At 39.9% G+C, this 13,944-nt stretch overlaps 2 protein-coding genes across 2 annotated transcripts; both read right to left on the bottom strand.

Moving 5' to 3' along the window:
* f2rl1.2 (coagulation factor II (thrombin) receptor-like 1, tandem duplicate 2) lies at positions 1–3,926 on the bottom strand. Its single transcript, XM_047371981.1, has 2 exons — positions 3,771–3,926; positions 1–1,917 (listed from the first exon to the last, which is right to left on the bottom strand). The coding sequence occupies exons 1-2, from the start codon at positions 3,841–3,843 to the stop codon at positions 845–847; spliced, it is 1,146 nt and encodes a 381-aa protein (XP_047227937.1). The 5' UTR covers positions 3,844–3,926; the 3' UTR covers positions 1–844.
* A 4,659-nt stretch (positions 3,927–8,585) lies between these two features.
* Positions 8,586–13,728, bottom strand: LOC124872194 (proteinase-activated receptor 2-like). Its single transcript, XM_047371946.1, has 2 exons — positions 13,572–13,728; positions 8,586–10,722 (listed from the first exon to the last, which is right to left on the bottom strand). The coding sequence occupies exons 1-2, from the start codon at positions 13,681–13,683 to the stop codon at positions 9,662–9,664; spliced, it is 1,173 nt and encodes a 390-aa protein (XP_047227902.1). The 5' UTR covers positions 13,684–13,728; the 3' UTR covers positions 8,586–9,661.
* Between the last annotated feature and the right edge of the window lie 216 nt (positions 13,729–13,944).

The following is a 13,944-nucleotide window of genomic DNA, read 5'->3' as shown; positions in this document are numbered from 1 at the left end:
TGGAGTTTCACAGTAACTGTGTTTGGTTCTGTTTATTTAAGAAAATATGTAACAATCTCAAATCTTTAAAAACAGGTTTAAAATTTGTTTAAACATCTGCAAGAAAATATCAAACAGGTCACAAAAAACATGAATAAAAGAAATAAATATGTCTGTACTTTCTGGCTCAATTACTTTAATCAGACTAAATCAATCATCCAGAAATGGAAATCACACTGTAATCAGCTCTGATTGGTTATCAGCAGGACAAATGTGGAAAAACTTGATTCGTATTCGTCAAATGCATCAAAGCTAAGAATGCCCGCCTTTCTTCAGTCCATCAACTCATCAACCAACAGCGGGTGTTTTTCTGAGCTTAGAAAAACTTAGACAAAGGTTAGAGATATATGCTTCGATGCATAAATGGTGATCATTTTTACATTTTTTTTCATTTCTGTTGGATTCAGAACTGTAACTTTTATTAGAGAACCTCCAAATAGTTTTTTTTGTTCTCTTTTATGAGTTATAGTACTTAGAAAAACATTTTTAAACATCGGATTCAGCAGGTCAGACCTTAAACATCGTAAATTAGTCTCGGCCAAGAAAAGCTTGATTGATGTGTCTTTAACAGTTGACCTCCTTACTTTTCCATCTATTTATACAGAATATAACATTAAAACATTTCATGATTCACATTTTGACACACACATTCACAAAGTCACACACATAAACTGCAGCAAAATTCAGCCCTTTTAAAGTTAATCTTTGGTTGAGTAATGAGCCGACTTTGGGTGGACTACATCAGTGCAGAAGAGTGAAAGCACCAACATTGTGGCCCGCTGCGCCATCTTATCTCCAAGAGTCTCTAACAGTGGCTGCTCTCCGTGTTGCTGCTCCCTGACACAAACGATTTGCTCTTCTTTGAGTACTTCATGGAGCTGAACGTGGCCTTCTCCCGTTCCACAGTTCGGTTGCTTCGGCACAGCAGCGTGTTCCTAACGTGCTCCCTGAACTCGTCTGACACAAAGTAGTAGATGAAAGGGTCCAGGCAGCTGTTGAGACTCGTCAGACACAGCGATGTGATGTAAACGCCGTAGCCATTGTTCGTTTCTCCACCGTTCAGCAGGGCGTAGTGCACCACCAGCATGAAGTTGCTGGGGATGAAGCAAATGAGGAAGGTCACCAGGACAACAAAGATCAAAACAATGGCTTTTTTTCGTGACTTTGCTGCTGTGCTGTCTATCACGTTGTCCCCCAGAGTTTTCAGTAACAAGATGTACGCCACAACGATCACTATGCAAGGGACAAAGAACGAGACTGTGCTCATGAACATGAAGTAGAAGAGCGCGTGCTTGACAGAAGACTGTGGATCATTGACATCTATTACGTTCACATCATGGCAGGTTGTTATGTTCATGTCTTCAATCTTAACTGTGTGATCATACAGGTACAGAGGAATGGAAGTAATCCAAATGAAAGCCCAGACAGCCAAACAGACACCAATGGCGACTTTGTTGTTCTTCTTTTGTGTAGACATCGGGTGTGCCACGACCCAGTACCTCTGTATGCTGAGGCAGGTGATGAAGAGCACAGAACAGTACATGTTCCCATAGAAGAAGCTCACAAAGATTTTGCACAGGGGCTCCCCATATATCCAGTTGTTCCCATTTATGTGGTAGGAAATTTTCAGAGGCATCCAAATAACAAACAGGAGGTCAGCCAAGGCAAGGTTGGCCATGTAGATGGAGGAAGGGTGCTTCTTCTTGGTCCTGAAGAGGAACACCCATACGGCCATCCCATTCGCAGTTAGCCCAACCACAAACACAAGGGTGTAGATGATCGGGAAGAACACGGTGGTAAGACCGCTTTTCAGTGTAGCTGACGCTACAGAATCAAGAGTCACTTTATTCTCAATCTTAATTCCAGCAAAACCTCGACCTAAAATAGACAGAAAAATTAAACAGGAATTAGATTAGATTAATATATGGAGATAGTATAAATTTGTTTATGTGTACTTGTATTATTTAGCACAGCTATTATGGGGATAAGTAAAATTTAAGACATTTCAAATTCAAAAATACTTTATTAATCCTAAAGGGAAATAAATGTTGTTGTAGCTCATAGTAAACAGGTTTCTTCAAAGAGCTGTTGTAGATGCTGAAGGCTGTGGGTAGGAAGGATCTCCTGTAAACCATCATAAAATTATTAACTAAACATAACTGACTTAAGATTACTTACTAATGTTGTGCTTATACACCCAGGTTACACCTTCTACAGTACGCAGTACGCTTTGGACAGGTTAGGTAGGCAGGTTTAAGCAAGCTGCTGAAAATCCAGACATCAGGCCAAATTAGTTAAAAATAAAATGTTCCCTGACCAAGGGGCTGGTAGTGGATAAGTAACAAGAAGGTTTTCATGTTAATTTCCTAAAGACAATTAAAAAAACTTGAAGAACAGAATTTTCGGGGGGTTTTGGGGGGACGGCTGAATGTCTGCCGCTCTTCCTCCAAACAACAGAAACTCTGGAGAAAAACCTAAAGTCGTTTTAATAAACTAATGGTGCATTTCTCCTTTCTTGTTTGTTTTAAGACAAAAATGGCCATTGCTAAAAGAATGACATATAAATCACTGATGTTTTCATTTATGTTTAACCTTAATATTAATTGCAGCTGCAGTCATACTTAAACATGCAATACACTTCTCCATGTCAAATAATTTGACAGGGAACGCCAATGTACTTTATTAAGTGATTCTCTGCCAGAGTGACAACCTCCATGAAATAAGGAGTATCCAGTCTGCGTGGTTCTAAAGCAAACAGGTCACACAATGCTAGGAGAGAAAGACCTCAGCAAAGTTCTCAAAGGAGCAGTTGTTGAACTACAGCTCATACCAACTGTGAAGCATGGTGGTGGAGGGGTGATGACATGGGCTATCAGTGATTCAGTAAAAACAAGGAGCCCAAGTTTTCTAGAGTCAGTCTGACTCACAGCCGAAGCTTGGCAGAAACTGGGTCACGCACACAGACGTCAGACCCAAGCACACCACATAATCAACAACCGAATCATCGAAAGAGAACAGAATCCAGTGAAACTTTAACCTAACTGAAATGCTGCAGAGGCCTTAAAAGAGCCTTTTAGAAATTAGTGCTGCAAACCTCAACCAACTATAGCAGCGTTCTTAACATGAGTTGGCAAGAATACCTCAACAATGTTGCACGAGACTGATAAGGTCACACAGAACAATTACTGAACCCTGTTTCTAAAAATGGTTCAACAAACTATTGAATCACGGGGAAGTTTTTTTTCTTAAATGTTTTACACAGCTTTTTCATTGTGGTTTAATTTTTGTTTGATGGGGAGTGGATTATATGCTTTTCTAAGCATTTGGTTTATTATTATTAATTATGTCCATTATTTTAACAATTTCCTGATATCTGAAACACTAGAACTGAAAGTTTTACTTTTATTAAACTACAACTGTAAAACTTTAAAATAAGAAAGTAACCAAGAAGCATACAAGACAGGATGACAAATCTAGCAAAACCAGGAATATTAGTATTACCTTGGTTATTTTCTTGACTTAAGAGTACGACAGGTCTGAAGGCGGTGTTGACTGTTTAGTAATCTATCAAATCTCAGGTTGTGAAAAATTTTACTTTACCAGGTGATCCAGCATGTCGCCTTCAGATTATTACATCAACCTCTTTGGTCTTTGATTGGTAAAAACCGTGTCTCCGAAACTGCTTTTCGTAAAACGTCGATATATCGAACAGAAAACAGTGTTTATCTTACCTTGTTTGGAGACATCTTCAGCAAAAGCACAGCAAATAAGCAAAAGGACCGGCAACATCGATTTTGAATCCATAGCTGTGCGCTCAAGAGTCGGAATTCTTCTAACTCTATTTCCCTGATCTTCCGTCTAAAATGTCCGATAACATCTTGACGTCGAAGGACACACCCCGAGACTACCTGTCTGTGCACGTCACTGTGTTTCATGCAGGTAGTTTTCTCTCTCCAGTTTCTATGGAGCTCACTTTGAATGATATGCCACATTTTTTACATAAATGCCTGTAAATGCGCAAAGACTGCAGTACGGCTGTACGACACATTTATGTTTGTGCATTGGAAAATAAATATTTTGGTATCAATTAACCCCCGTTAAAAAGTTGTGCATTATTATTATTAACATTTATTTTATGTAGACGTTTTGAATTTCACAGAACAAAAATATTTAATGAGCCCCATGTAAGTTATATACTAAAGAGACATTGGTTCTCAAAAGTTTACACACCCTTGTTAAAATTACAGTTGTTTGGTATTTCCCAACTCTTTTCACCTTTAATGAGACATTTATCCTGGCCAAATCAATTAAATATCAAAAATTCTGTAAAGCAACCAGAAAGCTGCAATAACCTGGTTACAAATGAGTGGACATCCAAAAACTTTGTTGAAGAACCTTTCAATTTAGTTCTGGCATTCACTCATGTTGACTTGGCAATATTTACCCACTCTTCCTTGCAAAATTCTCCTTATCTCTCAGATTGAGAGGACATACAGGGGTTGGACAATGAAACTGAAACACTTGGTTTTAGACCACAATAATTTATTAGTATGGTGTAGGGCCTCCTTTTGCGGCCAATACAGCGTCAATTTGTCTTGGGAATGACATATACAGGTCCTTCTCAAAATATTAGCATATTGTGATAAAGTTCATTATTTTCCATAATGTCATGATGAAAATTTAACATTCATATATTTTAGATTCATTGCACACTAACTGAAATATTTCAGGTCTTTTATTGTCTTAATACGGATGATTTCGGCATACAGCTCATGAAAACCCAAAATTCCTATCTCACAAAATTAGCATATCATTAAAAGGGTCTCTAAACGAGCTATGAACCTAATCATCTGAATCAACGAGTTAACTCTAAACACCTGCAAAAGATTCCTGAGGCCTTTAAAACTCCCAGCCTGGTTCATCACTCAAAACCCCAATCATGGGTAAGACTGCTGACCTGACTGCTGTCCAGAAGGCCACTATTGACACCCTCAAGCAAGAGGGTAAGACACAGAAAGAAATTTCTGAACGAATAGGCTGTTCCCAGAGTGCTGTATCAAGGCACCTCAGTGGGAAGTCTGTGGAAAGGAAAAAGTGTGGCAGAAAACGCTGCACAACGAGAAGAGGTGACCGGACCCTGAGGAAGATTGTGGAGAAGGGCCGATTCCAGACCTTGTGGGACCTGCGGAAGCAGTGGACTGAGTCTGGAGTAGAAACATCCAGAGCCACCGTGCACAGTCGTGTGCAGGAAATGGGCTACAGGTGCCGCATTCCCCAGGTCAAGCCACTTTTGAACCAGAAACAGCGGCAGAAGCGCCTGACCTGGGCTACAGAGAAGCAGCACTGGACTTGGTCAGTGGTCCAAAGTACTTTTTTCGGATGAAAGCAAATTCTGCATGTCATTCGGAAATCAAGGTGCCAGAGTCTGGAGGAAGACTGGGGAGAAGGAAATGCCAAAATGCCAGAAGTCCAGTGTCAAGTACCCACAGTCAGTGATGGTCTGGGGTGCCGTGTCAGCTGCTGGTGTTGGTCCACTGTGTTTTATCAAGGGCAGGGTCAATGCAGCTAGCTATCAGGAGATTTTGGAGCACTTCATGCTTCCATCTGCTGAAAAGCTTTATGGAGATGAAGATTTCATTTTTCAGCACAACCTGGCACCTGCTCACAGTGCCAAAACCACTGGTAAATGGTTTACTGACCATGGTATCACTGTGCTCAATTTGCCTGCCAACTCTCCTGACCTGAACCCCATAGAGAATCTGTGGGATATTGTGAAGAGAACGTTGAGAGACTCAAGACCCAACACTCTGGATGAGCTAAAGGCCACTATCGAAGCATCCTGGGCCTCCATAAGACCTCAGGAGTGCCACAGGCTGATTGCCTCCATGCCACGCCGCATTGAAGCAGTCATTTCTGCAAAAGGATTCCCGACCAAGTATTGAGTGCATAACTGTACATGATTATTTGAAGGTTGACGTTTTTTGTATTAAAAACACTTTTCTTTTATTGGTCGGATGAAATATGCTAATTTTGTGAGATAGGAATTTTGGGTTTTCATGAGCTGTATGCCACAATCATCCGTATTAAGACAATAAAAGACCTGAAATATTTCAGTTAGTGTGCAATGAATCTAAAATATATGAATGTTAAATTTTCATCATGACATTATGGAAAATAATGAACTTTATCACAATATGCTAATATTTTGAGAAGGACCTGTACAAGTCCTGCACAGTGGTCAGAGGGATTTTAAGCCATTCTTCTTGCAGGATATTGGCCAGGTTACTACGTGATACTGGTGGAAAAAAACGTTTCCTGACTCGCTCCTCCAAAACACCCCAAAGTGGCTCAATAATATTTAGATCTGGTGACTGTGCAGGCCATGGGAGATGTTCAACTTCACTTTCATGTTCATCAAACCAATCTTTCACCAGTCTTGCTGTGTGTATTGGTGCATTGTCATCCTGATACACGGCACCACCTTCAGGATACAATGTTTGAACCATTGGATGCACATGGTCCTCAAGAATGGTTCGGTAGTCCTTGGCAGTGACGCGCCCATCTAGCACAAGTATTAGGCCAAGGGAATGCCATGATATGGCAGCCCAAACCATCACTGATACAATCCTATTTGACCAGACTTTTGATCATGAATCTAATTAGATTAGCTGTAATTCTTTTTGGTGGTCAGTTACTATTTGACACCTAACGTTCTGACGTGCAACTCAGATAATTTACTACCAGTACAACCCTGAACGGAGAACAAATGAAAATAAGGAACATCCAGTTTGACCTTTCCAACAGTCTGTGATACAATACACACTGAGCTACACACCTCTATTTAAAGACCTCTTTTAGTTCCACATGCAGCAAAGTTTGATATTTGATTAACCTCACTGCAATCTATGTGTCATACTTTGGCCTTACTTATTTCAATCTGCATGGTGGTGCAGTTGGTAGCACTGTTGCCTTGCAGCAAGAAGGTCTTGGGTTCAATTCCCAGCCTGGGGTCTTTCTGCATGGAGTTTGCATGTTCTCCCTGTGAATGTGTGGGTTCTCACTGGGTATGCTGGCTTCCTCCCACAGTCCAAAGACCTTCCTGTTAGGTTAATTGGTAACTCTAAATTGCCCTTAGGTGTATGAATGAGTGTGTGTGTGGTTGTTTGTGTGTTGCCCTGTGATGGACTGGCAACCTGTTCAGGGTGTACCCCTCCTCTCGCCCATAGACTGCTGGAGATAGGCACCAGCTGCCCTGTAACCCACTATGGAATAAGCAGTAGAAAATGACTGACTGTTTTAATCTATTAACAATTTTAAAAGATTATGAAATGTCATCTAGTGGCTTGATGGTAACCCATGTCTACACTACTACATGAAGGCAGATAAAAAAAATTGCATTAAGAAGCAATAAAACACTTTTTTCAGAAGATAATCTTTAGTGACTGGTAAGACATGTATCATAAGGCAGAAATCAGAAACCCTAACAAGAATTAAGATAATTGTGTATTTAAACATGGAGATGATAATATTTTGATTGACAAAAATTGAGCTAATAAAAACCTTGCATCAAAATTGTGGCTACATTATATTACATCATTCTTAAGGTGTTATACATAATTTGTAGTGTATGAGTGACTGATAAAGAACAAATAGGAGCTACAGTAAGCGTTGGAAGCATCATCTGAAGAGCTCCTCATAGGTTTCCAGTTAAGGATAGTACTGCTCAGATAACAACTCGTAGCTTGATTCCCAACTTTTGGACCACAATTAAAGTACATTTTTTCACCAAGGACTACCTTGTTCTTAGGTATGCCTGAACCAGACAACATGCCTGGGATAAAGACAGTTGTCGAGGAGTGGCACAGGCGTGCGTAACGATGACCCATTTGACATCAACAGATTTTTCACTGTGTGTATGACAGGGTATGTTTACTCATTCTCATTAAGAAAAGGGAGGTCCAAGGTCCTTGAGGTCATCCAGGAAAAACAAGCTGAAAGAGGGTTGTGTTGGGACACCAAAAAAGGTTGCACAAGGGCAAAACCGGCTTTGGTTAGAGATAAAGAGGAGACATGGCTCTACCCATCCTATCACAATCCAACTCAGTCTTGCAAATCCCCAACGTGGATTATAAAAAACAAATTGTACACTTTCAAAACGTATTTCACTGACAATTCGTTTTTTAAAGAAAAGTGATCACATGTGTACATGGCATACCCACAGGCTTTTTCTAGTAATTAGAAAGCACCATGCGTGATTCTACTTGCTGATTCAGAGTTTCTATTTTCAGTTAAATCTGACTTGTTCAATTTTTCTAAGGACTATAATGGCTCCAGGTAAAGTTGCAACATCTCCATCCATGAGTTATGTAGATACGTTTTAAAAAAAAGAATTATCAAACATCCCAAATAATTAAAATTAACTCTAAATATTTCCAGGATTTTATATTACAAAATACAATGGATTGTGTCAACCAATTCAACTTTAAGAACTACTTGCTGATAGAATTACTAGTAATTTTGAGTCCAACAGAAAAACAGGAGAATACTATATTTTTCCCATTTATTCAATAAAAAAAAGAAAAAACTTTATTAATCCCAAAGGGAAATTAAATTTCATTTAAATGTGATTTAAATGTAATTTAATTTCCAATTTATCCATGTAAGCATAATTTCCGTGAGTTGTACTAAACTGTTTGTCGATACATATACAGACCAGAAAGAAAGGGGAAGCTTTCAGCTTTTAGAAACATTAGTTGAATAGGCGAAAAGCAAATATTTCTCAGTATTTGACCTCAGTCAGAGTCAATTAAGGGAAAACTGGCTGATTTGGATCACTGGCCGATTGATTGGTGCAGCATCTACATAGACAGCATGTGGCCATGTCCTTCCAGCCATTACCAGGCTTTGATATAATCCACATCAGTCGAGTCGGTCCAAGATTTACAATCTAAATTAAGTAGATTTTTCCATACCGGAAGCAGGAGTAACAGAATTTAATATCCAATATTAAAACCTAGTTGGGCCAATGACTCCTTATTTGCTCCTTGTTAGTTTTAAACACAACATTACTAAGTATGATAGCAAAATAGCTTGGAAGGTTTAGCAGAGGTGTAGCATGAACTATTTTATTTGTAATTTTCTTTTGACTGAATTCTGTAAAATGACCAACATGAAGACTTGCTGGAACATCAAAGTGGTGCTAAACCTTTTTTAGGCAAGAATAATACTGTAAAAGGTTAAAACACATGGTTGTACAAAAAGATATATATAAAACAAACCTCGATTATAAAGTTAGTTTGTATTATTTAATAGGTAAAACTTTCCCATCAGCAGGCTTCTTCAAAGTCCTGTGGAACAGAAAAAACGGCTACATACACATTAGCTTCCGTAACCTGACCAAGGTAAGTTATCCTATAAAGGTTAATATGAGGAAGAGGCATACAGCAAAATAGATAAAATATAAAAACAAAAATTTATAAATTAATTTCCAAAAACACCCGTGGTTTGACTAAGCAGAAAAGGTTGATGAGATCATTTTAACAGATCAAGTGTCTAGACCTGATTACAACTGCTCAACCTCAAGATCCATTTTCATCTTAAACCTGAGTGCAAGAACGATCCCTCAGCACTCGGTGCTCTGCGTGTGCGGTGTACTGGAGGTGTATGTGTTGCTCTTCTTGGAGAACTTCAGAGCACTGAAGGAGACCTTGTTCCTCTCAACTGTCCTTTGACTCCTGCAGAGAAATGTGTTCTTCACATGCTCCCTGAAGTCCTCAGAGATGAAGTAGTAAACAAAAGGGTCCAGGCAGCTATTGAGGCTTGCTAAGCATAGGGTGGTGATGTAAAACCCGTACAGGTTGTCCACAGCCTCTCCCAGCAGGAGGATGTAGTGCACCAGCAGCATGATGTTACTGGGGGTGAAGCAGACCAAAAACATGACCAGGACAGTGATGATCAAGACCACAGCTTTCCGGCGCTTCTTGGCAATGGTAGGGTCCCCCATGTTATTTCGCAGAGCCTTGAGCATGAGGACGTAGGATATGATGCACACAACTGAGGGGCCAACAAATCCCAGCGTTCCCATTGCCAAAAAGTATCCAGCAGCTATTCTCTTTTGGCTTGGCCTGGTGACATCGTGGCAAGTCCGGATTTCCATGTTTGATATGTTTACGTCTTGATCATACAGGTAGAGAGGGATGGTGGAGAGCCACACCAACACCCAGATTGTTACAGAGATGGAAACTGCTAAAAGGGTGCTCCTTTGCTTCTGGGACATAGGAAAGACCACAGCCCAGTAACGCTGGACGCTAATGCAGGCGATGAAAGCTATGGAGCAGTACATGTTGCCATAGAAGAACGCCACTAGCACTTTGCACAGCCCATCTCCATAGATCCAGTTGTTGCCGTTAAGGTGGTATGATATTTTCAAGGGGACCCAGATGACAAACAGCAGGTCAGCCAGAGCCAGGTTGGCCATGAAGATGGACGACGGATGTCTTTTCTTGGTCCTGAAGAGGAAAACCCACAGAGCCAAGGCATTGGTGGGCAACCCAACAACAAACACAACGATGTAGACGGCAGGGAGGAAGACAGTTGTGAGACGGTTTGTCAGGATTGCTTTGACTTGAGAGCCGACCCATACGCCTTCGTTTGTCTCTGTTCCAGTGAAGCCTCTGTCCTGCCCTGTGAAATCAAAGCATGGAAATATAAGCACATGAACAACAGGTTATACTTTTACAGCTTTGTAAAAGTATTTATTAAACATTAACTTTTTCAGACTGTAGCAGGTTACGACCACCAACACCAGTGTATTTTAATGGGATTTCATGAGATCAAGGTAGTGCATAGTTGTGACATGAAAGAAAAAAAATGATACACTGCTGTGAAAAAGTGTTTGCTCCCTTATAGATTTCTCATTTGAAATCAAACACATTTAAATATTAGATAAAGATAATCTGAGTAAATACAAATAGAAGTTTTTAAAACATGACTTAATTTATTAAGGGAAAGGGTGATCCAAAACAACCTGGAATTCTGAGAAAAAGTAACTGCCCCCTAAACCTAGTTTGGTTGGGTTCTAGTTGTGCCACCCTTAGCAGCAACAACTGACATAGAAGGTTTGTTATAATTGGTAATAAATCTAACATTTTCACTAAGTAATTTTGGGTTGCAGAAATGTTTTAATTCAGCCATATTGGAGGTTTTTCAAGTATTAACGGCATGTTTAAGGTACTACAGTATCTGAATTGGATTGAAGCCCAGTCTTTGGTTAGGCCACCCCTGCAGGATTTTCTGGTAGAAGGCAAAATTCATGATTCCATCAATTATGGAAAGTCGTCCAGGTCTTTAGGAAGCAAAGCAGCCCCAAACCATCACACTACCACCACCATGACTGACATGGTGGTGGTAGCATTAGTTTTAGGTCAGATTTAACAGACCTACACTTTCTAAAAATGTCCACTTTTACCTTGACAGTCAACAGACTATTTTCCCAAAGGTCTTGGGGATTATCAGGATGTTTGGTGGCAAATGTGAGATGGATCTTTGTGTTCTTTTGCTCAGCGGCGGTTCTGTTTTTTTTAAATCCAATATTAAAATTTGTTTGTTGATCTGAAACATTTAGGTGGGACTAAAAAGCAAAAACAGAAGAAATTTCTGAGAGGACAAACATTTTTTAAAACATTGTATATGTATTTGAAAAGTGTGGCAGCCAAATGTATTTCAAACCCTACCAACACATGGCCGTCCACCTTAACTGACATGCTGGGTAATTAATCAGAAAAACAGCCAATTACCATGGTAACAATGGAGGAGCTGTAGAGATCCACAGCTCAGGTAGGAGAATCCATTGACAGGACAGCTATTAATCATGCAGACCACAAATCTGGTCTTTATGGGAGAGTGGCTGAAAAATGTTACTATTGAAGAAAACCATAATGAGTCCAATTTGCAATTTGTGACAAGCCATGATATGGGACACGGCAAACGTGAATGAAAGTTCTCTGATGAGAGTGAGAGACTAAAACTGAACATTGTGGCGGGTATGCAAAACACCAGGTGTGGCAGAACACTGCATATTACATTGAACACAGTGTTTCTACAGTAAAACATGGTTGTGGCAGCGTCATGCTGTGGAGATGCTTTACTTCCACAGGAGCAGGGGAACTGGTCAGTGTGAATGGGGGGATGGAGGGAGCTACATATAAGACAATCCCGGAAGAAAACCTGTTAGAGGCTGCAAAAGTCTTGAGACTGGGACCGAGGTTGACCTTCCAGAAGGACAATTACCCTAAGCAAACAGCTGGACCCGCAGCCATATAGTCATAGGTGGGTATGAGTTAGTTAAATTTTCTCTGTTGGATTTAAATTACATCTCAGGCACTTCCAGAAGGAGGACCAAAGAAAGACCAAGGACACGCTGGAGGGACTATGTTTCTCGGCTGGCCTGGGAACGCTTTGGGATTTCCCCCGGATGAGCTGGTCCAAGTGGCTAGGGTGAGAGAAGTCTGGGTCTCTGTTTAGGCTTCTGCTCCCGCGACCCGATACCGGATAAGCGGAAGAAAATGGATGGATGGATGGTTGGCACGTCTACAGCACCATACTTTTTACTTCTACTTAAGTAATGTTATTTGAAAGTAATGTTACTCTTACGTAAGCACAATTTCTGGCTACTCTACTCACCTTTTTTTACTTCATTAAATGAAGACCAAGCATGGTTAACCAAAAATGCAAAGTACACAGACACATACTTACAGTTTATGTAAAAGAGACACTCCTTGTATGTACACAAGCTTCATTGTCCTAAAGTAATTTTCTATCCGTGGAGGTCCAACGAACTTACTATAAAGTGTAGATACTGTCACTGAAAGTAGTTTGTTCCAACACAGAAACATTAACTACTGTAAGTATTGGTTTTAAAAGCTTTATGTTGGTTAACACGGACATTTAGTTCATCTGCCTGAATTAAGTTTGTAATGACGCAATTTATTTTTTACTCCTGTTTAATGTTTACTATTTATAGTATCAAAATCTGCAAATAATTGTATCATTTTGTCCGTGTAAATACATAACTTTCACAATTAAATTAGATGCTGTTTTAATTGTCTTCATAGTTTTTACTTCTACTTAAGTAAAAATAAAATAAAATGAAATAGTCCTACTCTTACCTAAACACAATTTCTGACACACTGTTTAGTTTAAAGCACATTCATGTGTTTATGTTCAGAAAACCTTTACATCAAAATGGACTGAGCTTGGGATCTTTTTCCTAGAAGAACAGACTGAGAATTATTTCTTTGTACGTGCAAACCTGGTAGAGACATACAAAAGACTTGCCAACAGGAACACAACAAATCCCTTCCACTTTACAATGATCCACTGCTTTTGTGTTGATCTACCGCATAAACTCAAAAACAAAATACAAAGCTGTTTGTGGTTGTAGTGTGACAGAGAAATCATCCAGGTGAGTCACCCCCGGACTTCCACACCTTTTTTTTTTTTTATTGGTAATAACAGTAAAAAACAAAACTCACCCAAAGTCGAGGTAACTTTACCGTCTATCGTGAGACTCATCTGCGTGGCACAGAAAAGCAGGACCAGCTGAAGCCATCGGATCCTCAAAGACATGGCTGTATGTATGAACATGTATGAAAGCGGGCGCGGTCTGCCGTGGATGACTGTTGTACACCTTCAGGATGTAGAAGCCACTTGCTTTGACACCTGCATGACGTCACCGGGTCACGTGACCACGCCCAGCCAACCAACCCAAGACGGTGTATCACCAAGAGACAGTCTTGAGAGTCTTGTAAGAAATTAAAAAATATCGAATAAAGCAATGATGTGGCTGTTTCACTAAATGATGACTAGCTCATTTTAAAATGATTTAGTTAGAGGTATTTTCATTTT

Source organism: Girardinichthys multiradiatus, chromosome 8 (genome assembly GCF_021462225.1).
Source record: "Girardinichthys multiradiatus isolate DD_20200921_A chromosome 8, DD_fGirMul_XY1, whole genome shotgun sequence".
NCBI classification, from domain to species: Eukaryota; Metazoa; Chordata; class Actinopteri; order Cyprinodontiformes; family Goodeidae; genus Girardinichthys; species Girardinichthys multiradiatus.
The sequence above is the reverse complement of the archived record's forward strand: the minus strand, read 5'-3'. Positions and strand labels throughout refer to the sequence as shown.